The sequence below is a fragment of the Ahaetulla prasina genome, chromosome 7, assembly GCF_028640845.1.
Source record: "Ahaetulla prasina isolate Xishuangbanna chromosome 7, ASM2864084v1, whole genome shotgun sequence".
In the NCBI taxonomy this organism is placed as follows: domain Eukaryota; kingdom Metazoa; phylum Chordata; class Lepidosauria; order Squamata; family Colubridae; genus Ahaetulla; species Ahaetulla prasina.
This window is the reverse complement of record NC_080545.1, coordinates 59,418,083-59,445,223: the sequence shown is the minus strand read 5'-3', so window position 1 is coordinate 59,445,223 and position 27,141 is coordinate 59,418,083. Positions and strand designations below refer to the sequence as shown.

Here is a 27,141-nt window from a genome sequence, read left to right as displayed (position 1 = left end):
GGCCATTCAGTTTCCACGTGTGCTTTGCTTCCTGAGTTGACTCCTTGTCCTCTGTTGCTCACCTCTTCTAACTGCTCTGGGCATATGTGCATCTGGAACAGGCTCCAGCTGTTCTTCTTCCTCTCTCATATCAGCCTCCAAAGGCAGCTGCCTCTCCGGTGGCTAGGAAATATCGGACTGCTTTTGCTCTATCTCTGCGTCCGATGCAGAGCATCCATCAGAGCCTTCCCCTGACTCCAGCACTGGCCCAAGTTCCTCCCCAACGTCCTCATCATCCCAGTCTGTTGCCAGCTTTACTGGCAGCTGGTGGGCCACAACATAAGTTATAAAATTAGACTAGAAGTAAAATAAATAAAATGTTTAAAGCTATGAGTAATCTACAACAATTTAAAAAGAAAGTAAAGATTAGGTGTGGGTCTAAAAAATTAGCCTCCAGAATTATCCATTGCAAGTGAAACCAATCTCAGAAGAAAGGAAAATGATTGCTGTTAGCACATTCAGTTTTGAGATTCTCCAAAAATTTACAGGAGATAAGCATATAACAATTGTGCTCAGCCTTGATCCTGCCCATTAAGGACATTCGGCATTTGGATTTTGTTTCAAATTCAAAGATCAAATTTGCCAAGGGTTAATGCTTGGCAAAATATGTTGTAGCATATTAGTAAATAAGTATGCAGTATCAGCAGTCAAAGCTATGTTTTTATAATTACAGTTAACTGCAGAAATTAGTTTCAGTGAACCAGTTGTAGTTTCTTCATGAACCAAAGGACTGATTGGTGAAATGACTTTTTTTTAACTTAATAATTTTATGCAAAATGGTTTTCTTTGGAATACTGTGCAATCTGAGTGTTTGGTCGTATTTTGTAGTCATTGTCAACTGGCGTTGCTTTTAACATATGCTATAATTAAATGTTTACCCAGAAGAGATGACTAGATATAAAGATACCACTCTGAAAATTTGGAGGAGGATCGGATAAGAAAGGTTGGAATTCCTATTGTTTTAAATTCTACTGAGGCCAGTTTGATCCATGCAGAACGAAATGTTTTGACAGTCCATATTCATATTTGTTGAGAGAAGATAAGTAAAGCAAAGAGGATTAAGTTAATCTCCTTTCCGCTATCATTATATCATTATCATTTTGTTGTAATTATCTGCTTTCTAAAAATTATCATTACAGAAACTTGAAACTGATCTTTTTGAAATTTTGGGACAGAAAGAAAAGGTTCTTCAAGAACTAGAGCAGCAAAGGAAACAGTGCACAGAGTTGAACCTCAAAGCTGCAGAACTGAGCAAACAACTAGAGGAAGAGAGAGAAATGTATGTTAAATTATCTGAATGTGCCACTTTTAGCTGTAGCCACATTTTAAAAGTTGTCAGAGTTTCTAATTTTCTAGCATCTTTTTTTCTTGTGTACTCTGTTGCCTTGTTGGAGTGAAAACTAATAACTTTTATTTTGAATTATACATTTTGCTTAAATCTGCGTGGAATTATACGTGTGTGTGCATAAAAATAAAAAATGTTTTTTCTTTGTTAGTGTGTATACACACACACACACACACACACGCACATATAATTACATTTTTAGGCCACTCATCTCCCCTACAGGGTGACTCTGGACAGCTCCAGTAATAATATTCAGTAATAATACTGAAATAGTGGCATTAACTTTACCAAGCAAAGTATAGGAAGTTTGTTGAATATTTGAAACGTTTTATATAAAAGTTAATGCTCAATTATGTACTTTTGAACTTGAAATAATTTCATTTTTCTACATTGTATTTATATAGGATATCTACAGCCAAATTAGACTTACAGAAAAAGAATGATACATTAGAAGAAGTAAGCCAACAAAGATTAAAGCAGGAAGAAGAAAATGAAAAACTGAAGTTAGAAATTGAGAAATTAAATCAAGATAAATTGAAGTATCACAGGGAATTAGATGGAAAGCTGCAAACATTAACAGATGATTTGAAGAAAATGAAGCTGGAAAAAGATACTCTATTAAAGGAACTTGAAATCCTCAAAGATAAATTGTCAAACAGCAACAAATCTTTGGAAGAAGCAAAGGATGCATTGGAGAAAGAGAAACAGAGAGGAAAGACAGCTGTAGCAGAAATTGTGAGTCCTGAATTTTAAATAAAAGTATTTTCTATGTAACCAATTTCACAGTTTGCAGGCTACCTGTGAAAATTCAAAACAATATCTTAGTGGTGATGGCATTGACTATGGAAAGTAGTGAACAAATATTTAATTGACCACTTTGCTTACTATATGTGTATCTTGGTGCCTAAATTCATAGCCTATTTTAAAAAGAAAATGTTGTTATTGCTTGGTAAGACATCATGTTCTTTACATAACAACTTTTGCTCCACTCTCTCATAGGTTTTGCTTTTAAAATCATAGTGATTACAATTTGCATTTATTACATATATATGGATTCAACTGTGGTGTGAGTTCTTGAAACTAATTTGAAAGGATGTTAAGAGTTCATTAGTAATATTTGTAATGTATTTTAGTAACTTAACAGAAAATCCTTATTAAATATTGATTTTTATACAGGAAAAATCTTGTCAAGAAGCTAGGCATCAACTTCAGTTACAGTCGGAATCTATAGCTAAAGAACAGAATGAACTGAAAAACTTACTGGAAAAACAAGACGGGGTAATGTTAATTGTTGACCATAAGCATGACTCCTATGGCATTCAGATACAGGTAGTCCTCGACTCAATGACCACAATTGAGCCCAAGACATTTGTTAAATGAGTTTTGCCCCATTTTACAACCTTTGTAGCATACTTGTTAAATAAACCATAGTAGTTCTTACGTTAGTAACACACTTATTAAGTGAATCTGGCTGCTTCATTGACAGCTTGTCAGAAGGTCACAAAAGGTGATCTCGGGACATCTCTGCCTAACTTTGAGCCAGTTGCCATGCATCTGAATTTTGATCACGTGACCATGGGGATGCTGCAGTGGTTTTAAGTGTGAAAAATGGTTTTAATATTTTTTCATGAATCACTTCAATGGTCATTAAAAGAACTGTTGTAAGTCGAGACTACCTGTAGCATTGCTATATTCAGAACTCTGTGGAAAGGAAAAATTAATTTTCTCTTAACTCTATATACAATTTTTTCTCAAATGAATTATTAACTATTGCTGTGTGATTAAATTGTGTGAAATACGTGGAATTTCATTATAATTGGATTTTTGAAAAATATGTATTTAGTATTAAGAAAAATGAAGTAGTAACGTGAGAAAAAAAGAGATTTTCTAGCAAAGCATAATAATTGCCATAATAGCAATGATGTTGAAGTAATGCTACATTTCAATATTTAGATATCCAAACAGCTAGCAACAGAGCTTGATTCGGCACGTGTACAAGTCCTGCAGCTTCAGGGTATTCTCAAAGACAAAGAAAAAAATGAACAACAGCTCCAGTTGAAGGTAAAAGAATTGAAGGAATCTTTCGACCAGAAGAAAAAACAAAATGAGATACAACAAGCTGAATTAAAAACAGCCCTATTAGAAAAGGTAAATTCATATATCAGTAATCTCTCCGTAACATTGTATGATATTTTGTTGCTTCATTATAACTTTATGTATATAATAATACCTTATGATTTCATAATAATTTTTGGCTGATGCTGTGGCATCATATCAACAGTAAATCTGTGGAGGCATTTCTCCCTCCATGTATCATTTATAGGCATATGGAATAATTCTTCAGAGCAAGATATACTAAGGGAGGTCTGTTAACATGTTTACTGTGTTGTTATACTTGGAAAATAATTTGCTGCTCAGTGGCAAATATGAATTTAAATGAAATACTAAGAAATTATTTATTTTAATATTTATTTATTTATTCCAATTTATATACCGCCCTTCTCCTGAAGGACTCAGGGCGGTTTACAGCCAAATAAAACAATACAAACAATACAAAAGTTAAAAACATTTTGTTTAAAAAATTAATTCAATTTGGCAAAAAATTAAAAACTCTAGCAAAAACCCCCATTAAAACTATTAGGCCAGCCCTGCGCGACGAAATAAAAATGTCTTTAGCTCGCGGCGAAAGGTCCGGAGGTCAGGGAGTTGTCGTATCCCTGGAGGCAGCTCGTTCCAGACGGCAGGAGCCCCCACAGAGAATGCCCTCCCCCTGGGGGTCACCAGTCGGCATTGTCTGACCGACGGCACCCCGAGGAGGCCCTCCCTATGGGAGCGCACTGGTCGATGGGAGGCAATTGGTGGCAGCAGGCGGTCCCGTAAGTAACCCGGTCCTATGCCATGGAGTGCTTTGAAGGTGGTAACCAACACCTTGAATTGCACTCGGAAGACCACCGGAAGCCAGTGCAGCTTGCGCAGGAGAGGTGTTACATGGGAGCCTTGAGTTGCTCCCTCTATTATCTGCGCAGCCGCATTCTGGACCAATTGGATCCTCTGGGTGCTCTTCAAGGGGAGCCCCATGTAGAGAGCGTTGCAGTAGTCCAGGCGGGAAGTGACGAGGGCATGAGTGACCGTGCACAAGGAACCCCGGTCTAGGAAGGGACGCAACTGGCGTATCAGGTGAACCTGATAAAAAGCTCCCCTGGCGACAGCCGTCATATGCTCTTCCAAAGACATCCAGGAGGACGCCTAGATTGCGGACCCTTTCCATGGGGGCCAATGACTCGCCCCCTACAGTCAGTGATGGAATCAGCTGGCTGTACCGGGATGCCGGCATCCACAGCCACTCAGTCTTGGAAGGGTTGAGTCGAAGCCTGTTTTTCCCCATCCAGACCCGCATGGCTTCCAGACACTGGGACATCACTTCAACAGCTTCGTTGGGTTGGTTAGGGGTGGAAATGTACAGCTGTGTATCATCAGCATAGGGATGACATCGCACCCCAAAACCACGGATGATCTCACCTAGCGGCTTCATGTAGATGTTGAACAGGAGAGACGAGAGAACCGACCCCTGTAGCACCCCACATATGAGGCGCCTCGCAGCCGAACTCTGCCCCCCCTGCCAACACCATCTGTGACCGGTCAGAGAGGTAGGAAGAGAACCACCGAAAAACGGTGCCCCCCACTCCCAACCCCTCCAGCTGTCGCAGCAGGATACCATGGTCGATGGTATCAAAAGCCGCTGAGAGGTCTAATAGGACCAGGGCAGAGGAACAACCCCTGTCCTGGGCCCTCCAGAGATCATTTACCAACGTGACCAATGCCGTCTCCGTGCTGTACCCAGGCCAAAAGCCGGACTGGAATGGGTCAAGATAGACAGTTTCATCCAGGTACCGGGGGAGCTGTTGTGCCACCACACTCTCAACAACCTTCGCCACAAAACGAAGGTTGGAGACAGGATGATAGTTCTCTAAAGCAGCTGGATCCAGGGAGGGCTTCTTGAGGAGGGGCCTCACCACCGCCTCTTTTAAGGCGGTGGGGAAGACATCCTCCACCAAGGACGCGTTGACAGTTTCCTGAAGCCAGCCTCGTGTCACCTCCTGGGTGGCCAGTACCAGCCAGGAGGGACACAGGTCCAATAAACATGTGGTCGCATTAAGCCTCCCCAATATTATGGAAACTAAGGATTCTTTAGTCCAACTTTTTATTATTAGCTCACACTGGAATGATAAAAAATAGATTTTGACTTTTCTCTTCAGTAATTGAATATAAATAGTAAGTGACAAATTAGACAAAATCCATGTTTAGCTTTCTAGCATGTAATGTTTGTGTCTGCTTTTGTTCACTGATAGATTCATTAGATGATACAATTTGGTCAGGGCTTCCCAAATTTTTGACTGCAATGGTATTTATATATGACCTTATTGTCTGTTTTCTCAATTATCTTCCTGTGTATAAGAGAAATATATCTTGTGCATGTATGTATTAGGCAGAACTGGAAAATAAATTGCAACAACAAATAACATTATCGGAACAAGTCCTTGCTACGCAGAAGGAAAAAATAACAGAACTGCAGAAAGTCCATAAAAAAGCTCAAGAAAACATGGAAAAACTTCAACTAGATATTTATGGTAAAGAATCTGAAATCTTGGCTATCCGGCAAGACCTTAAGGTATATGACTATGTTTTGGGACTGCACATATTTCTCTCAGTCTATGCATTGTGTAAGTTAAAAGATTCCTTTGGTTAGCACTTAAGTGAACAGTTGAAGCTAACATCATATTTCAAAGAAGAATCCTTGTACTTGTCCCAAATCCCTGTACTTCATTTTTTTTCCTATTCAACTGTAGCTATTCCTCCATGTATTTTATTTTATGTATTCTATTTTATTTTATGTATCTGTTATGTATTCTATGTATTTTATTTTATGTATTTTCCATATATTCTATTTTATTTTCCCTTGTCCCAAGTTTTCTATTTTTTATTTTTTTGTAATCAAAATGTTCAGACCTCATTAAGATATTTTAGCTTCGGACAACTCATCTCAGCCAACTCGCTGTGGCCAACTAACCACGGTCAACTTGCCATGACCACTTACGGTCATGCTTACCTAGAAAAAGCAGCACATGGGGGAATATAACTTTAAAATAAACAGTTAAGGTGTTTTTTGGTAAACACACAAACATGTATACTCACCCACAGCCAAGATTATATTGTGATGAAGTACCCCTTGAATTAAAGGAGTAATGTAAAAAATAAATTTAGAATAGTAAGATCAACCGTATTGCCTAATGGCACCATCTGCTGGAAGATAGGTGCAAATAATAATTTGGATATATGTTTTTCCATTACTTTCCTAGTAAAGCTGTAATATAGTTAAGAAGATTATTGAAGAAAGCTTGGAATTTGGAGTATAATATACATTTAATCATTAAAGGAACTAATTAAAAAGTCCAGCAAGTAGCAATAGGGTTCATTCATTTGTAGCTTCTTTATATATAAAATGTCTGGATTAGTAGTTAAATGTAATTTAAAACCTTTATTAAACTATTGTTTGTTATGTATAATAAGGATCTGGTATAAATTTAATTGTTGGGGCAACGAGTATAAAGTCTTCCGTTCCTCACATCTCTTGACATATTTTTCCTTATCTCAGTTATAAACTCTCATTCTGCATCAGTTCTCTCATCACTCTTTTACTGTCTAGGACATGGGTGTTCAATCTTTTGGCTTACTTGGCTTCATTGAGTGAAGAGGAATTGTCTTAGGCTGCATATAAAATATATAAAATAGTTAATGTATATAAATCACATAATAATTTAAAAAGTTTATGATTTTGTGAGGCCGCATTACTAGCTGTCCAGGGCTGCATGCAGCCATGAGTTGGAAAGGCCTAGTGTAGGAGAGAAGTTTGCTGGGAAAATATACTTGCTGTTTGCTGTGCATGGTGAATTAATACAAGAATAAATATTTTATTGCGTAACCCATAGGTCAATTTCACTGATTAGAATGTTAAAGAACTGGACTGAGAAAGAGTGAGTGGCCCAAAGTTACCCTGACGGTTTTTGATTTTTAAGGTGGGACTAGAACTTAACAGTGTCCTGGTTTCTAGGCCAACACCTTAACCACTACATCAACCTGGCTTCATTTTCAAAAGTTTCATTGTGTTTTACTGATGGCAGATGGTCTAGGAACCTGTGAATGCAGGGAGGGTTTTCAAAAGTCTCAAGTGATTGAATGAGAAAAAATACCTGCTGCATTAGTGCAGCAATTTTTTTTCTTGCATTGCTTGTAGTTATATTTTTGCGGATCATTTTTGTCAGCTGAACCGATATATTATTGTGATACTTTGCTAGCAGACCTTTATTATAATTTATAAAGGTGATTTATTCATCTTTCACCTAAAAGAACATTTGTCAATTGTAACTCATGACGTAGCTCTGGAGTGTTAGTGATTCTTTGCTTTCAATTTAGGTTACAGAAGAAAAGCAAGTTTTGGCTCAAGAAGAATTGATTTCTAATAGAAATCAAATTAGTAATCATAACCAATTGATCAAAGAGCTTAAGACAATAAGATCTGCATTGGAACAGGATATATCAAAAAAAGAACAGCAACTGAAAGAACAAGAGAAGTTGTTACAGGAAATACAGAAAGATAAGGTAATGTGTTTTTTTAATCCTTTGAACTATATATAGGATGAACAGGATAGTATACGTATCTATATCTGCAATATAAGTAGAAAAATTATTTTTCCTTTGGTTTGTTGAAGTTGGAAGGAATAGTCATGTTTCAATACTAACTGTATTATGTTCATGTAATATAGAGTACTCAAGTATTAATTGTATCTTGAAAGATGATTTTCTTGGCTATTAAGAATAGAATACTTTATTGGCCATGTGTGATTATATACAAGAAGAATTTGTCTTCTTGTATATAAGCTCTCAATGTACATGCAAAACAACAAAGTAATAATGATCGTAATATCAAAGTAATAATAATCATAAAGATGATACCAATAAGAAAAAGTAATGGAACAAACAAGAAGGATAAAAGTAATACAGCCATACTACTTAGCATCAATTCAGCAAGTGCTTCTTTAGCCCCCAGTTGTATCAGTTGTATAATTATCTTTCTTTGAATCAAGAGATTTAGTTCTCTAATCTCAAAGCAACAAATAGTAAAATAGTATCTTTGAAATTCAGTTCAATAAATTATGCAATATAAATAACTAGGTTTATCCATAGTACATGAAATAATCATATTTACCTCTTGGAAGAGGAAGTATAGAGTCTCCATTAAAAGAATAAATTAAGAGGTAACATTGGGATTAGTGGAAAATATAAATTCAGTTATCCATTGACTTTATTTGAATGAATGCTATTCATTGAAAGTAGTAGCTTCTTTTTGAGTAAATATGCATATTTATTAAGGAAGGAATATTTTAAATATACTTGTTGACTTTTTCTGAAGGATTTAAAAGAAAAAGATTTGTTTAATGAAAAATCGAAAACCTCAGAGCTCTATAACATAAATTGCAAACAGGAAGAAGAAAATGTGAAACTAAGGGATGAAATTAGAGTCTGCAAACAAGAGTTTGAGAAGGTATGTAAAGTCATAAACATTCCAAGATTATATTGTATAAGTCTTTGGAAAGTACACATTAACATTGTTCCAGAATTGTGCCATAAGGCAGCCTAAATGCATGAGGTGTGATCTTGGCTTTGAGATGAGCTTCTTTAACCTGCTGTTTTGATAAGTATTTTTTCAGCTCCGATGAATTCTTTCCTGCCTAAGTTTACAAATTTCTTAGTTGCTTGTTCAATTGTTTGTTTATTTAAAGCATTTATAGGCTGCCCTACTCAAAACTATTCTACTATGAGTAGCACAATAAACCTGTAAAAAGATAACAAAAACAAAATAAGCAACACCAAGTAAAATAAATATTACACCAACTATGTAAATATTAACAATTAGCTGGCAATTGGGAATGATGTTCATTACACTCTTCCAAACTGGAGCTCTAATCATATTGACCACAAAACCTAAGCGTTTTCTTAGGTTTTCACTCCCTCTCTCAAGGAGTGTGCAAGATTGGGGCCAACTGTATGCCATGGGAAAGAGGGAAGAAATCATTTCAGAAGGTAGGTACCACCACAGAAAAGGCACACTGCCTTGATCCCAAAAGATGACATTGTTTCAGGGAGAAAACCAATGGCATGCCCACCCTCGAAAAAGGCATTTTTGTCAGTAACTCTCTCCTGTGCCATCTAGGGCGTTTTTTTGTTTTGGTGATAACCATCCCCTTGAAAGATTATAAGAAGCCAGTGTATCTCATAATGTAATGCTGACCACTTGGCACAAGTGGTAGCTTTCAGTTGAATTTTCTAATTGATCTTCAAAGGCAGTATAGAGTATAGAATGGATTGCAATATCCAACTGAGAGACAAATAACTTTAAGGAGGGCCTCACAATCTAGGAATAGCTGCAATGAGTGCAAAGAAGAAATTCTGCAAAGGGAAAGGCCTTACATTTTCAAGAATTGTTCACTAACATAAGATAGTGAAGATAGTTAAGATAACATAAGATAGATAAGATATGATAAGATAACATAAGATAGATAGATAGATAGATAGATAGATAGATAGATAGATAGATAGATAGAAAGAAAGAATGAATTAATTCTTGATTGACTAAGTGTGATTTATATAATTGAATTACTTTTGTTTTTTGTTTTAATAGGAGATATCAAATCAAAAAGATGCCAAACAGCTGTTGATTAAGCAGAAACTAGAACTACAGGAAAAGGTTGATAATTTTAGTACAGCTATGGAGCAAGAAAAGAAAAACCAGGAAGTCATGAAAGACCAGTGGAAGAAGAAAGAAGGGGAATTGAAGAAGAAATGTGCTGAGATAGAAACAAAACTGGTCAGTACGTTTTAGAAACAAATCCAGAGGTGTATCTCCATAATGAGTAAAGTGATTCGTGGAATGATTTGCAGAGCCATAATGCGTCATTTTATTATAAATGGAGAGATTCCAATATTCCCTTTTTTTCTTACTTTTTATATTACAGCCAGTGAGTAAAAAGCAAAATTGCTTACGGAATAAACTATTCTGTTTTATTTTATTATTAATCAAGTGATGTACAATCAGTACTATATCTGTTTTATAGATCCTTTGATTTAAGTATATGAAATCCTTGATGTGTTACGGGCTCAAAAATAAATTCTTTTATTAGGCTTTTCTAGGGAGCACTTGGTTTAAAACAATATTTCTGCTACAAAAGATCATTTCATTATGAGACTGATTAATTGTGCATGAATTGAAGCAATAATGAATTCCAAGAAATAACTAAGATTCTCCTGTAATTTCCTTGATTAATTATTCTTTCCACAGTGTACTGGCTTTTAAAAAAGACCTGCTCTCCAGTTTGGAAACTCTCTGAAAATTGTGGGAAGTGTTAGTTACGGGTTAGTAGTTAGAGGAAAAGCAATAAAATCAAACTTTTAATCTTCAGCTAGTGAATATTTTTGTTGGACAAAATCCCTTCTGATTGGCAACTGAGGTTCCAAGCCAGTTATTTATTGATTATTTATTTATTTATTTTTCTCTACAGAATTTATTTTTCTCTACAGAAAGGAACATTCATTTTTAAGGTTTTCCTCAAAAATGTTACTTTCTTCCCAGAATGATACCTGAGCAGACATTTGAGGTGTTGGAAAGAAGATTGTTATATTGAAATGTTTCTCTTGTTTTAGCAAGCTTTGATCAAGAAAAAAGATGAGCAGTGTAAAAGTCACGAAGAGGCTGAGTGTAAGCTCAATATGCAGATCACAGCACTGAATGAAAATCTAGGGACAGTGAAGAAAGAGTGGCAAAGCAGCCAAAGAAGGGCTTGTGAACTAGAAAAACAAATAGATGATCTGCGTGGAGAAATTGCAGTTCTCGAAGCCACTGTCCAAAACAATCAGGATGAGAGAAGAGTATTGCTGGAAAGGTAAGTTGCTAAATATGTTTTCAAGTGGTTTATTTTAAATTAGGAAAGACATTCTTTCCATTCTTTACTACAAGTTGAACTTTGTGTAATTTGGGCTAAATCAGATTTTTTTCCACTTTAAAAAAAATCCTATGGATTCCTGTTAAACTAAGCAAAACAGTAATAGCTAAATAATAGCTAAAATTCATAATCCTAGGCTCAGTTTGATGATTGCGTGAAATTCTAAACTTTCTATATTTCATGTTATGACTTTTATCTTGGTGTCATTATATTTGTTACAAAATTTTGCTTGACTTTGAATAGCAAAATACTAACATATTCTTTGAAAATCTTAATGGTCTCTCTCGTTAATCAAAATGCATTGTTTTTGTGTTTTGGTTTGAGCCAAGTTGGAACAGTTTTCCATAGAATAATGGAAATAAAAGGATATTATGAATGTCAAGATTGGTAGTTCAGAAATTGATGGTTTCAACTGACAGGCTGCTAATATACTATAGCAGTGATGGCGAACCTTTTCGGCACCGAGTGCCCAAACCGGAACATGCATGCGGAAACTGCAACCCCGGAAACCCAAAGAACAGCTGGCCAAAACGCATGTGCGCACCGCCCACCTGGTCTTCGGGTTTCCTGCAGGCGCATGTGTCGGAAACCCATGTCGGGCCACCGGCCAGCTGGTCTTCACATTTCTGGGGCTCCGGCATATGCAAGGATCAGCTGAACGGCGTGCACGCACATGCCATAAACCAGAAGAGCAGCTAGTGATGGCGCATGTGCCCACAAAAAGGGCTCTGTGTGCCACCTCTGACACGCATGCCATAGGTTCGCCATCACGGTACTATAGTATTACTTCAACTTGCAAAATACTTAAACTAATGAAAGTTGTGGCGCAGAGGTTAGAATGCAGTATTGCATGCTAATTCTGTCCAGAGCCATCCTGATGGGCTCAAGGTTGACACATCCTTCTGAGGTCAGAAAAATGAGGACCCAGGTGTTGGGGCCAATATGCTGACATTTTTAAATCGCTCAGAGAGTGCTGTAAAGCACTATTGAGTGCTATATGTATAAGTGCTGCTGCTATTTCTTATTAAAAGGATATCAAATGATTTGTTTGTTTACTGCATTCCAGCCTTGCATTTGTTTCATCATAAAGAGAATAGATGATAGATACCTGAGACCGGGTTGAAATATTTCATCTCTGTGGAAATTTCTGCATTTTTTTTTGCTGCAGTCAACCATTTTTCTGTGACAACAAATTCTGTGACAACAATTTAGAGACTCTAATTATCAACTGCAAACCTTACTATTCGCCTCGTCAATTTTCCTCATTTCTTCTAATTGCTGTGTATGTCCCACCACAAGCCTGTGTAAAAAAGGCATTACGAACTCTAGCTGACCAAATCATGGAGGCTGAAGCCAAACACCCTGATTCACTGGCCATTGTTTTGGGAGATCTAAACAAGGCAAACTTAAGGAAAGAACTACCAAAATACTTTCAGCATGTCAATTGTCCCACCAGAGGCAAGAATACTCTAGACCACTGCTACACAACACTAAAAGATGCCTATCGGTCTTTACCACGTGCAGCTGTAGGACACTCTGATCATTGCATGATTCACCTTGTACCTGCTTACAGGCAAAGACTTAAAGCCATAAAACCAATAATTAAATCAGCGAAAACCTGGACGGAGGAATCAGAATTAAAGCTACAGGCATGTTTTGACTGCACTGATTGGAATATTTTTAAAGATACCTCTGCAGACCTGGATGAACTCACAGATACTGTAACATCATATGTCAGCTTCTGTGAAGACCTATGTGTACCTACAAGGAACTTGCGAATACACAGTAACAACAAACCTTGGTTTACACCTAAACTTAAGCAGCTACGACATTCCAAAGAGGAAGCCTACAGAAAAGGTGATAAAATGCTGTACAATCAGGCCAGAAATGCACTAACAAGGAGATAAGAGCAGCAAAAAGAAGCTACTCTGAAAAGCTAAAGAATCAGTTTTCAGCAAATGAACCAGCAAACATGTGGAAAACTCTTAAAAATATCACTGGCTATGGCAAACCTCCTTCCCAGGCTGAAGGTAATCAACAACTGGCAGATGACCTGAATGAGTTTTACTGCAGGTTTGAAAGGAAACTACAGCCACCTATCTCCACAACCCCCATCTCAGACACACCAACAACAGCCAAGCCTCCTACAACTGACCCCATTTCATTGGGTTCACAACCCCTAGTGATCACAGAAAAGGAAGTGCAGGACCTATTTCACAGACAAAAGCCAGGAAAAGCTCCAGGCCCAGACAAGATAACTCCTTCTTGCTTAAAAGTCTGTGCTGACCAATTGGCCCCCATCTTCACCCATATTTTCAATAAATCACTAGAGATGTGTTATGTTTCTTCTTGCTTCAAACGCTCTACCATCATCCCAGTGCCGAAGAAGCCCACCATCAAGGAACTGAATGACTACAGACCAGTTGCTTTAACATCTGTAGTCATGAAAACCTTTGAAAGGCTAGTGCTTTCCTACCTGAAAACCATCACGGATCCGCTGTTAGACCCCTTGCAATTTGCATACCGAGCAAATAGATCAACAGATGATGCTGTTAATATGGCTCTGCACTACATCCTACAACATCTTGAGTCTCCAAAGACCTATGCAAGGGTCCTTTTTGTAGACTTTAGTTCAGCATTCAATACCATCATTCCAGACATTCTTCTAACTAAGCTAAACCAGCTACAGGTACCGGAACAGACTTGTAAGTGGATCACAAGCTTCCTAACAAACAGGAAGCAGCAGGTGAAGCTAAGCAAGATCACATCAAATACCTGTACAATTAGCACAGGGGCCCCCCAAGGCTGTGTGCTCTCCCCACTTCTCTTCTCTCTGTATACCAATGACTGCATCTCCAATGATCCATCAGTTAAGCTACTGAAGTTTGCAGATGACACAACAGTGATTGGTCTCATTCGAGACAATGACGAATCCGCATATAGACGAGAGGTCGAACGACTAGCCTTGTGGTGCCTTGTGGTGCAACCAAAACAATCTGGAACTGAACACACTCAAAACCGTAGAAATGGTGGTAGACTTTAGGAAAAACCCTTCCATACTTCCACCTCTCACAATACTTGACAACACAGTATCAACAGTAGAAACCTTCAAATTTCTGGGTTCTATCATATCGCAAGATCTCAAATGGACAGCTAACATCAAAAACATCATTAAAAAAGGACAACAAAGAATGTTCTTTCTGCGCCAACTCAGTAAGCTCAAACTGCCCAAGGAGCTGCTGATCCAATTCTACAGAGGAATTATTGAGTCTGTCATTTGCACCTCTATAACTGTCTGGTTCGGTTCTGCAACCCAACAAGAAAAACACAGACTTCAGAGGATAATTAGAACTGCAGAAAAAATAATTGCTACCAACTTGCCTTCCATTGAGGACCTGTATACTGCACGAATCAAGAAGAGGGCCGTGAAAATATTTGCAGATCCCTCGCATCCTGGACATAAACTGTTTCAACTCCTACCCTCAAAACGACGCTATAGAGCACTGCACACCAGAACAACTAGACACAAGAACAGTTTTTTCCCGAAGGCCATCACTCTGCTAAACAAATAATTCCCTCAAACTGTCAGACTATTTACTGAATCTGCACTACTATTAATCGTTTCATAGTTCCCATCGCCAATCTCTTTCCACTTATGACTGTATGACTATAACTTGTTGCTGGCAATCCTTATGATTTATATTGATATATTGATCATCAATTGTGTTGTAAATGTTGTACCTTGATGAACGTATCTTTTCTTTTATGTACACTGAGAGCATATGCACCAAGACAAATTCCTTGTGTGTCCAATCATACTTGGCCAATAAAATTCTATTCTATTCTATTCTATTCTATTTTGTATATTTAAAATTAACAGATGGGACAGTGCTCTTAGAACACACTTAAAATAATCTTATTATTCCCAGTTTATGAATACGCTTCCCCCTCCTTTAGTGTTTAAAAGATTATTCACTTGCTTACTTTCCTCTTCACAGGTGCCTTAAAAGTGAAGGAGAAATTGAAAAGCTTCAAAGCAAAGTCATGGATGCATGAAGAAAACTGGATGATACAACTGCAGCCATGCAGGAGCTGGGGAGAGAGAACCAGTCACTGCAGGTATTTCATTTTGTGCTGAAAGGTAGTACCATATTTTTCAGAGTGTAAGATGCACCGGAGTATAAGATGCACCTTAGTTTTTGGGAAGGAAAATAAGAAAAAAGCTGATTGGCAGGTGGATTGGCCACCTGGAATACCCCCAATCAGCTGTTCCCAGAGCTGAATTTTAGCAACAGGTTCCTTAGTTGTGAGCTCTGTGCCTTGCTTTTTTTTTTTTTTTTTTGCTTTTTTTTCTGTTTCAGAAAAAAAAAATCTGCCTCTGAAAGCCTCCGAAACAGAGCTTCAGGAAAAGAAGCCTCTGAACTCTGTTTGGGGGCTTCTTTTCTGAAGCTCTGTTTGGGGATTTCTTTTCTGAATCTCTGTTTGGGGGCTTTTTTTCTGAATCTCTGTTTGGGGACTTCTTTTTTAGCCTCTGAAACCTCTATTTGAGAAGCTGGGCAGGGCTGCATTCGGAATATAAGACGCACCTAGATTTTCACCCTCTTTTTTCGGGAGAAAAAGGTGTGTCTTATACTACAAAAAATACAGTAATTGGTAATTTCATGTTAGTATTATTGTTCAAATTACATAAGTAAGTAAGCAAAATACCTGAACAAGTTATGATCTGGTTGGGTTGGCTTCACCTAGTCTAACAATCACTAGCCTTGGATATAGAATACTCTTGAGTATATGGAGTGGCAGGGGGAAAGAGGAAATGATTTTTAAGTTTTAACAGCCTGAATTTTGATTACATAGTTTTCATATAACTTGAAATTTTGATTTAATATTTACATGATATCTATTTCTTAAATTTTTGCATAGATCAAACATACGCAAGCATTAAATAGGAAATGGGCTGAAGACAATGAAGTTCAGAATTGCATGGAGAAGGTTTTTCTGTAACAATAAGAAGGGTATGTATGTATGGGGATATATCATGAAGCTTATTTTCATAAAGTGAACTGATATGTGTTTATAAAGTTAAATTAAGAAATAATCTCATATATCCATCATAGAATGGGACAAATTTACTCAAAATACTGTATATATTTTCTTTTGGATACAGTGATATGAGAGGTTTGTTAACAATGCCAAGTTTTCATTTGCTTTCATTTAACTTGATGACAACACCTGCTTAGCCTGGACAGTGATATATTTCTCTCTTGTTAATATCCACTGCATGTAATATAACTGGAAATGGATGATTGTGATCTTGGAAATAGGAACATTTTATGAAAATACAAACATATTTCATATGTATTCTAACAAAATTAGCATAAGTTTTTTTTTCAGAAACTTTTGCTACTTCCAATGCTACATAGGAAAGATAAAATATCTGTTCACTGAAATAGACAACAATATATGTGTATATAGATAACTTATGCAGCCCAGTGTCATCCTAATGAAGAAATACATTTTAATAAAAAACCTGGAATATACTGACTGTTACGTTTTAAATTTATCCCATGCAATATAGCGACTTCTCTATTTTTTACTAATTAGGTTAATGACCATTCTCAAATACAATGGGAATAAATGGTAATAAGCAATCATTTTCTGAGCAATGTGTGCATTTATGATCAAATTTTGTATGCCTGATAGCAAAACACTTGGTTTTTAAAACTGATTTAAGATCTGGTTTCAGGCAGTAGTGGTGGGAGGGTTCTAATCGACTAATTAAGTCACTTGCACTTACTTTTAGGGAGTTGCTGCACTGCTGAAAAAAAGCAGGTTAGAAAGAGGTAGTTTGTTTAAGCAATCTCTTCACCTTGTGAGCAGGTAAAATAGAGGCAGAGGACGAATTTGAATGACACAGTAGCAATCAGTGATCTTCATAGCAGCTATTTTGCTCTCTCACACGTTTCCTTAGCAACCGGTTTACTTAATTATTAAGTTATTGGAATGGAATATGGTCGCTGAATGAGAAGACATATAGTATATATACTTGGTTATTTAAGCTGCTCTACTAGTAATTCAGTGTTTTAAAATATTTGGGTTGTGCAATATCAAATCATGGTTAGAGACTTGCATGCTCATCTTTACTTTCCTTGCAAACTATGTATTCAATTATTTATCCTAAACCAAAGCTAATTGTTGCATCAAAAATATCCATCTATGGTTTTATGCTTGATGTTTAGTCCAGATATGAAAAGCAAGCATTCACGCCTTAATGTGATGTGATTTAACTAATTTTGGCTTAATGTGTTTTTTGAATATAGTCATTGAGGCTTAACAAAGCATGGCTCATGTCTTAGTTTAGGAATAGAGACTGTTTGATAGTGAGATTGGCAGCATATAAATTTAGTAAATAATAATACTAGCTTGTATTTTAGCAATGATGAAGTTTATATATGCCATGTGTTCATAAATTTTCTTTTTTTGTTTTTCAGCACCACTGCAGACAGTGTGGAAATATTTTCTGTGCTGAGTGTTCCTCAAAGAATGCCTTAACTCCTTCTTCTAAGAAACCTGTTCGTGTCTGTGATACTTGTTTCAATGATCTGCAAGGATAATTACTCACCACTCTTACATGTTATGCTAGAGTAAAATTTCTGTTATGCACTTCGTACAATACTCAGACTACTATTTTGGGTGGGCACCGATTGTAACAATTGGCAAAATTATAGTATAGTGTTAAACTGCTAAAGTCAAACAATTGTATTTCTTGTGAAGTTGAAATTATCTGTGACTTATTTGGTTTTGATCAGAGAGCTTCTGTGTCAAGTTTATAAGTCTCCAATGACTTGTAAATAAAATTAAAATAGAGGAGTTATAATGTATTTTTTTATCCTAATTTGTTGGTTCAGAAATAACCCCTTTAAACAGTTTTGCAGGGATTTTGTGTTTCAATTACTGCTGCATAAGTATAACTTAATGATTGTTCAGAAATGTATAAGGTATTAATAGCCTCAAACAAGCAGCTTTTTGTGTCTATTGTTTTTTCCTCTTTTTTTCTTCTTCATTTTTTACTGTGAGTTCCTTTTTATGATTATGTCTAGTTAGTGGAAGCTGCCTTGAACTCTCAAGATTGTCAAGCTGTTTTTCTAAAGTATCACTGTACAATATATGTCATAGAAAATGAAAAGCAATCCCAATCCCAGTGTAGATCTGATATTTCTTCTCTAAGAATATGCTGCATCCTGTTGAAAATAGTTGGGCTACATCATCTTTGATATGCAAATTCCGATGCTCCTTTACATTTTTTGTACTATTTAAATATGTTTGCACTGTTCTCTCTGTCTTATTCACAAGAAATATTGCTTGGAAGATCCAAGCATAGCAAATTCTGGTACTGAAAGAGACATAGTTATGATAATTAGTAATTATTTTACAATTCCAATGAAAGGAATTGCAGGGGAACATTCAAGGTGCATGTTCCCCATTTTAATTATTATTATAAATCTTTGTCCTCCTTAAAATTTGGCACTGCTAAAGATTGAAGAGAAACCTCAATTCTTAGTAGTTTCTCTTGTTTTCTCTAATCATGGAGTTTATTAAAAAGTAATATCATATTTTATTCATCTGAAAGTTAGTTAAAATTAGTGTTTTTAAACTAATAGATGAATAACAGTGTTTGTTTCAGTTGAAATTGGAATATATATACACTACTATGCACACTGGTGATATAAAATAATCCACTGGTAAAATCTAGTTTAGTGAAATATATATAAGGTAATATTTAAAATCAACTTTTCTTTGGATTTGTATGAGTGCAGCTGTAGACATAGAAATGAATATGGAAGTAGGAAAAAAAGTAACATAAGTAGTTTAATAAAGATATAGTAACAGAGAGGGCTTTCCATGTAGAAGATTCTAGTTCTGCTACTTGTATCTCCAAATCATAAATTCACAGGTACTGGTACTAGGGTTTACACACCATTTTTTCTTGTCTAAAATCCTGGAGAAAAAATAGTTGTGAACTATACAATTTTGTATCACTAGATTATGAACCAGCATGAGGTAATGTCCAAATGGTCAAATACGAATATAACGTACAGAGGTCAAATCTTCTACATCAGCTATTCATACAGTCTACAACCGAGATACAATTCAGATGCTATACAGCTATTTTATTTACTATCACTTTAATCTAATTTGGAACAAGATAAAATATGAAGTATTCATGCTAAGAACTGAAATTTATTGGGGCTATCTTCTGATTTATCTTAGTTGATTAATTCTATAAGGAACTCTTCATCTCATAAATTAGCATATAAAGAAACTGATTCACAAGGGGGAAGTAATATTTTTTTAAAATGATGCTTGTATCTATTGTAGCAGGTGTCATTTTGGAAATGGCTTCCTATGTATAAGATAAGGAGGAATTCTTTTCCAAGGTTGTATCTGTTACTTGCATTTTTTCTAAGTATTTTAAAAAGGATATTTAAAAAAAAGCAAACTATCTGCTCCTCATTTAAATGGGGATTTGCTTTCATTGCAGTCTCTAGATATTTTACACACTTTCACACGCACATGGATAAAAGTTCAGCTTGTTCAGAGAAAGAAAATGAGGTTGATCTGATAGTTTAAACATTGAAAACTCAGGAAGAGCAAGGTATAGCATTGTCACTTGCACTATGCACTTTTTAGTGTAACCAACACTATATGCAAGAGAAGGAACAAATGTTTGCAAGACTTGATGCAGTAAGTGGTCTACAAAATTGTACATTCTTAAGTGCTCATTCAATTCCCTAGTAATTTCATATGGTGTTTAGGAATATTATGTTCATAATTTTATGTACTCCAGAGGATACATAATTTAGTATGCATTGTGTATACTAAAGAAGTTTGCATATTCTTTGGCAGCACTGCTTGATTTTAAGAATAGAAAAAGTGGACTTGGCAATTTTGCACATTTCATGTTCTCAGTGGCTTTCATTGTCCCTATATAAACATTTGATTTCGTATTAAATTACTTTGAAATTTATTTAGGTGATGTATTTCCAGGTCATAGCAATAAACAGAAAAGGAAGTTCCCTACTTACGAACAGAAAAGTTAGTATTTGTATTGTTTCTTTAAAATTTAGAAGTGGTTTATTTTAAGTTCCATTTAGGAGTTAAAAATGAATAAATCTGTCCATATTTAACATTAACTGCTCGCCTCAGTATGTAATAATTTGATAGCAGGCACACAGGAAAACAGTCATGAGAAAAATAGTTTGTGTGGTAGGCAACACCATTCAGCATAGATTTGTTTTTCTCCTGTGATCTCTTTAAAACCCATATGAATAAAGTTTGTTATTGGCGTTCTGAATTTATAAATTTAAAATACAGTATATGTTGTTGATTAGTGTGGCAGATCTGAATAACTTTCATGCCACCTACATTTTACTATGTGGTTAAATCCAAACTCTTTGCACCAAAGAGAAAGAAAAAACATTATCAGGTTAATAAACAATGAAACATTTTGTAATAGAAATCTATCCAAAATGCTGCTTGTATAGGATTTATCACTTTTGTAATAAAATTATTTTAAAAACACACACAAAAAGCCCAATCTAAGAATGCCACTATGTAAGAATTCATTTTAACTACCTCTTGATAAAACACTCAACTTGAGCCCATTTTAAAATGGTTCCCTCACTACCTTGTTAGGTTTGATTTGTGGTTACTGCCAAATTTTAAAACATTTTGATTCACCAAAAATGTAATATTTCAGTATGTGTGCTTATGTAACTTACAGTTATTATAAATCTCTACTCTTTGGATTCCTTTAATTCTACAAACTGTAGGTGTTGGAGAAAAATTAAATTAAACAACTGTTCCTAATTATGTTTGAACTATACCAGCTGTATTTGTCACATTGGCTGCTGTTAATATTTACATGTCATTAAGTTAGCCTCTATTTCCAGTGCTCATGACAAGAAATTGACAAATGCTATTATTCTATAATGGAAGTGTGACACAAATTGTACTGTCCTATTGGCCTCTTTTTAACTATTGGTTTATTATGGTCGCAGATGTGAATATTGTGCATAATGTTTATTGGGGTGGGGTCTGTATATTGTATAAATTAGACTTGAAGAATTTCTGTGCTTATCTTAAATTTACACATATATTAAGGTAGCTTTATCTACATAAGATTGCACTTCTTTTTCAAGTGGATCCTTACATTCACATTATCTTTAGATAGTCTTGCATGGCAATTTTTATCAGGTGGATTCTCTTAAGTCCTTCTTTGAGTGGTGTGTTTATGACTTGTAGTCATGTAGTCGTGCCTTATAATGTTAAAGAGTTTAGTTCAGTATACACTGTAATTCCTAAACTCTGCATTTGGAAAGTGATGGAAGCTGAGTAGTGAGAAAAATGAAACCACACAATCACTAATTCTGTATGAAACCCATGGGTGGATACTTATGGAAATATTACTTTTGTATTCTATTATTGGGCTGAAAATAAAATTAGAAATTTCAAATAGACCATTTGCAATTACTGTTTTGGTGCACTTTTGCTGGTATGGGAAGCTATCTGCTGTATATGTCAAACCTATTCATCTCCAATTCACATATTAGTGGAATGCTTCAACTATTTCATATTTTGGCTGTGGCAAGACTGAATTTCCTGCTTTATTCCGTATTATGAAATTGCTGTTTTAAGTGATTATCATTTTCACTGAGTTCTTTGGGTCTAATAGTTTGTATAAAAATTTCAATCTGTGTATTATTAAAACTCTTGTGTCTTGTAGTCTTTAACTGGATGTAACAATGCATTATAGGGCAACAATTTTTGAACCAAGGTACCTCAAACTTATTTGAGGTAGCTTATTTATTTATCATGATTTTATCAAATTTATTTGCTGTCCATCTTGCGGTTCAGATGACTTACATAATGCATTCAAATCCTGAGATTCATTACTTCTCTTTGATTAAAATTTGGCAAATTTATGGTCACTTCAGTGCTGCTTGGAGTTTCAGAACATGAGTTCTGCCCTAGCTTTCTGCAGGTCATATAGACCAGATGTCTCCAACCTTGGCCACTTTAAGACTTGTGGACTTCAACTCCCAGAATTCCTCAGCCAGCTTTTCTGGGAGTTGAAGTCCACAAGTCTTAAAATGGCCAAGGTTGGAGACCCCTGATATAGACCAATCCCATCATCAGCTGCCAAAGAGCAGTCAGCTGCATTCAAGCTGACAGGAAATTGGAAGTCGCTTTTTCATCTACTCCTTTTCCCTTGGTCTTTTGTTTCAGTAAGGAAATACCTCTGAAACTGATCCAAAAGGTTATGTGTTTGTCTAGTATTGCTATAAAAGTCTGTAGAACCAATAAGGGAAATTAATTAGCTCAGAGTCTTGTCCAAATCATATAGAAGTATTTTTAGTAGGAGTTTCACCAAAACATCTCAATTTTTTGACTAGCATCCCATAGCATCCTTTATTGCTAAAGGGGATGAATGGACACAATGAGTGATACATTATATTTTAAAAAAATAAAAAGACCTCTCATAATGTAAGATTTATAATGGATTTTGCATGTTTTCCAAATTACTTTTGCAAGTAATAGTATGTGTGCTGTTTTACCAATCAACCTTTAAAAAGTGATGCTCATCTAACAACTTTTTGGACATACTGTCTTTGGATGGCTTTTCATTCTGCCTGAAATGATGGGTGGGTTGTAATGAATTTTGAATACCGAAGTGATTTACCATTTTCTTCATCCAAAATTTTCTCCCCCCCCCCGCCCCCTTCAATCTCTTCTAAATGTTGGTATTGGCCTTTCATTTAAAAGAACAGATTGATTGGATCTTGCTTAGCTTCTCAAAATGAGCCGAAATTACTTAGGTGCTACCAAGTAGATCACTTACTCATAAGTAATATCTGATGACCTCTTTAATAAAAACATTTTAATTTATAAATCAAAAGTCATTAACTGCCACTATATATAAGATTATTTCTACCTGTGGCTTTGAAGTAATTTTCAACTTGAGAAATTCCAGTTAACTTGGTTGTCAAATATCTGTCAGGTTCTTTTTACTCATAGTAATAAATTTGTTACTAAACACATTAATCATATTCTATGCCATTTCTGTTCCATTTTCTATTAGCATGGTTGCTTCAGAAAATCCTTGCAGCCATAAAACCCTGTTAATTCATTACAAAGGAACACTTCTGTTTTACAATCATCAATATGATGAATTCTAGCAAATGAGCTGTTCTTCCAATGTCTGATAATCAAGATACAAACATTTCAAAGCCTTATCATGAATCCATTTGCTAATAGTTCTATCCAAAAACCTGAACCCCATAAAAAGCCGTCTGTTTCTCCTTTATGTTTAAGTATCTTTTTAGTGCAGAAAGGAAGAATTGGTGTCTCTACAGCTATATGAAGTTTTTAAGGTCTTACTTCTGCTATTAAATATCTATCTTCTTGAGTTTTGCTTGACACTATTTTAGTTCATTTCATTTTTTTTTGGAATTTAAAAATCTCAAAAAGTAGAATCAAGGTTTTTCACTTAGATGAAAGTCCTACCAGGAAATCTCTGCATTTCTTCGTTGGCCAGTTTATCATAACAAATGATAAATACAATTAAATTAATCTCTACACCATATGAATTGCAATGATTTTTTTTGCTTTTGAAGTCGCATTAGCCTTGCATATTATAATTTTTTTTCTTTCTCAGTAGTTCTTCATCTCTGCTTTGTCTTCATCACTATTCAGTTTTTTTTATTGTCACTTTGATTTTTAGGCACTTAGGATTATTATGCACTTAGAGATGCCTTCTCTCTTTTTGACAAGCAGTATAATGCTATTGTAGTTAGTTTGATGAAAAATTAAGCACAAAGGTAAGTGAAAAATGTTAGTTTAATGGCACTTAATATTCTGATTTTTCCCCATTTATATTTATTAGTAAATGCAGATGAACTAAAGGTTGTAGTAACATTGATGTTTGCATATGTTCATGAGTTATCCCCTGAACTCTGTTCTAACTAAAGAATACTCCCTTTTTAAAAAATGTTTGTTGTTTGTTGTTTCAAAACATTTCAACAATTTTCTTTAAATGATCAAAAACATTTAAAAAGTAAAAAACATTACAAGTTGCAGCTAAATTTCAGAGGATTCAGCAAGTGTATTGAAAAAGGAAGTTTTTGAAAGATTATTTCTTCTTATATAGTTGGTGATTGTTGTTTCCATCTGGGATATCCATGTTTTCTGAGAAAAAAAAGCAAATGTTTTAACTTATTTTTTACTATTTATTTATTGAATTTGTATGCCACCTAACTCCAATGACTGGGTAGCTCACAAATAAAAAAATCCAAAGGAAAAAAAAAAGAAAAAGGACAAAAAAGCAGCAAGAATAACAAAAAAAAAATAATTAAAAAAAAAATGACAAAAACAAAAGAAAGGTGTGAAGAGCCATGTTTTTAAGACTCTTCAAAACAAATGGTGGGGCTTAACTGGTGGGGGAAACTCACTACATATTGCAAGTGATACTACAGGGAAGGAATGCTTCTAGAGTTCCAATAGATAGTATTATTTAATCATAGGCACTTATTTACCAACTTTGCCAGATTGAATTGGCTGAGCAAATGCTGTAGGAGATTGGTAGCCCCTCAAATAATTAGGTGCTATATCATAAAGGGGTTTATAGGAATAGCAACTCCTTGAGTTGCACAGGAATCAAATGGGCAACTAGTGCAGCTCATAAAGCAGAAGTACTACATGGCACCCTGAGGCACCCTGAGGCAGTGAAGACACTGCCCATGCCACTCTTTTCTGGCTCAGTTGAAACTTCTGAGTGATCTTTGATGGCAATCTCCCATACAACATACAATAGTCAAGTCGTGAGATATTCAGCGTCTGACAGTCTTCTTGATCTAGGACATGGCATAATTGGTGTACCAGATGAAGCTGTGCAAAGGACTTCCTGGTCACAGCAGCCACCTCATGGGAAGTGCAATCCCATGCAAGGTCAAAGATGAATAACTCAAGATCTGAGTAGCCCAAATACTCAGAGCAAGTTGGTCTTTATAGGAGGGAATTCCTCCCCAACCAAACTGGCACAGACTCCAATGGGACAGAACCTTAACAGCTTGGCCAGCCCAGGGTATAGGCTGGCCAAGAGATAATTACACATTATCCATGTATTGATGGTGGTACTGAACTTAGCAGTTTTATATGGATATTGAAAAAGGGGACAGAGTAAAACTGTGGCATCCTACAAAAGGGGGTCAAGAGTGATTTCTCCCCCACCCACAAGCAATACTGATTGCAGCTGGCTCTAGAAAAAGGAGGAGAAATGATGTCACCATCCCTAGCCCAGGGAAGCATGTCAGAAGAATACCATGGCCAACAGCATCAAAAACCATTGAGAGTTCAAGAAGCGCATGGATGGATGCACTACCTGTCTCTGAATGTTATCTGCAAGGACAACCCAAGCTGTCTCAATACTAAACCATAGCTCAAGCCTGAATACAATGGATCTATATCAGGGGTGTCAAACTCAAGGCCTACAGCCCTGATCTGGCCCACGGGGTGCTTAGATCTGGTCTGTGGGCCCCCGCTGAAAATAGCAAAGGACTTGCCTGTGGTGTCCCTGCCAGTAAAAATGGAGCTCGGGAAAGCTGTGCAAGGAGCATGCATGGCCCCCTGAGCTCTGTTTTCACTGGCAGAGGGTTGTACGAGTCCGTCGCAGCTGAAAATAGAGCTCTGGAGCCTGTTTTCGCTGGCAAAGCACTCGGGCCATGACAGGTGCCCCTCAACACAAGTTATGTCATGCTGGCCACACCTACCCTGGCCACACCCACCAGGCCCCCAAGGCTGAGCACAAACCTGATGTGGCCCTCAATGAAATTGAGTTTGACACCCCTGGTCTACATAATGTATTTCCTCAAGAGTTCCCATCAACTACAGACCAACTATTTTCTCAACAACTTTTTCCAGAAAGAACAAAGGAGACTGGATGATAGTTATTGAAAACTGTTGGATACAAGTATGGGCCATCTCTTAAGGAGAGAAGCACCAACACTGTTTCAAGGCAGGAAGTGCCACTTCATCCATCAAAGAAGCCAATAAGCATGGATACATTTTATGCTTTCAAGAAACATTTCCGAAGTAAAATGCCTACCTTGGATGCCTCTGTTTGTGCTTGAAGCAAATAGGCTCCTATGCACTGTTGATATCTATTTTCATGCTGTATTAGAAAAGCATTTCGTAGTCCCAAAGCTAAGGAAATAGAGAAACATGATAAAGCTTTATTCCAGATCTCTATAAACAATGAATGACTGCCTTTCAGTTTGTAACAGGAATATGTAACTCGGCTGATCTACAGTGCATGCAGATAATTCAGCTAACTTTCTTTTATATAAAAGTAGGCAACAGTGACGTTTGGCTTAATTTCATGGAGCCATTTTGGTATTTTAGTTATTAAATCCATTGAGATCTCTTAACTGGTTCCTTTTCCTTACAGTCTGTTATCGGGGGAAAGAGAGAGGATGCCAGGATGCAATACATGCATACATAAAAATAGGCCTCATCAAAGACCAAAGAGAGTGTTTCTACTCTCTAATGCTGGTTTCCCCCATTTATCGTTTTGTCTCTGTCTTATTCCTATTATGTAAACAAAGATAGCTCAGGTTTAGATGTAAATGCAGCCTAAAAAGTGGTCCT

The 27,141-nt window shown here is 36.1% G+C and overlaps 2 protein-coding genes across 5 annotated transcripts in view; one reads left to right on the top strand and one right to left on the bottom strand.

Annotated features, from left to right (window-relative positions):
- The window catches only part of EEA1 (early endosome antigen 1), a 64,554-nt gene extending 42,598 nt beyond the window's left edge, over positions 1-21,956 (top strand). The window contains 13 exon segments of the mRNA XM_058189710.1: positions 1,179-1,318; positions 1,789-2,119; positions 2,561-2,662; positions 3,338-3,532; positions 5,871-6,053; positions 7,856-8,041; positions 8,853-8,984; positions 10,122-10,307; positions 11,141-11,379; positions 15,438-15,558; positions 16,360-16,417; positions 16,420-16,451; positions 17,928-21,956. Coding sequence (XP_058045693.1) covers positions 1,179-1,318; positions 1,789-2,119; positions 2,561-2,662; positions 3,338-3,532; positions 5,871-6,053; positions 7,856-8,041; positions 8,853-8,984; positions 10,122-10,307; positions 11,141-11,379; positions 15,438-15,558; positions 16,360-16,417; positions 16,420-16,451; positions 17,928-18,050 — 2,028 coding nt within the window. The 3' untranslated portion in view covers positions 18,051-21,956.
- A 150-nt stretch (positions 21,957-22,106) lies between these two features.
- PLEKHG7 (pleckstrin homology and RhoGEF domain containing G7) overlaps positions 22,107-27,141 on the bottom strand; it is a 39,503-nt gene continuing 34,468 nt past the window's right edge. For 3 of the 4 annotated variants that reach the window (XM_058189712.1, XM_058189711.1, XM_058189714.1), the window contains 2 exons: positions 26,600-26,697; positions 22,107-24,684 (listed from right to left, as the gene is read on the bottom strand). In XM_058189712.1, the coding sequence (XP_058045695.1) occupies positions 24,577-24,684; positions 26,600-26,697 (206 nt within the window). In that variant the 3' untranslated portion in view covers positions 22,107-24,576. Of the gene's footprint in view, positions 24,685-24,723; positions 26,698-27,141 lie in introns of those variants that run through there. The other variant, XM_058189713.1, reaches the window with a different exon arrangement.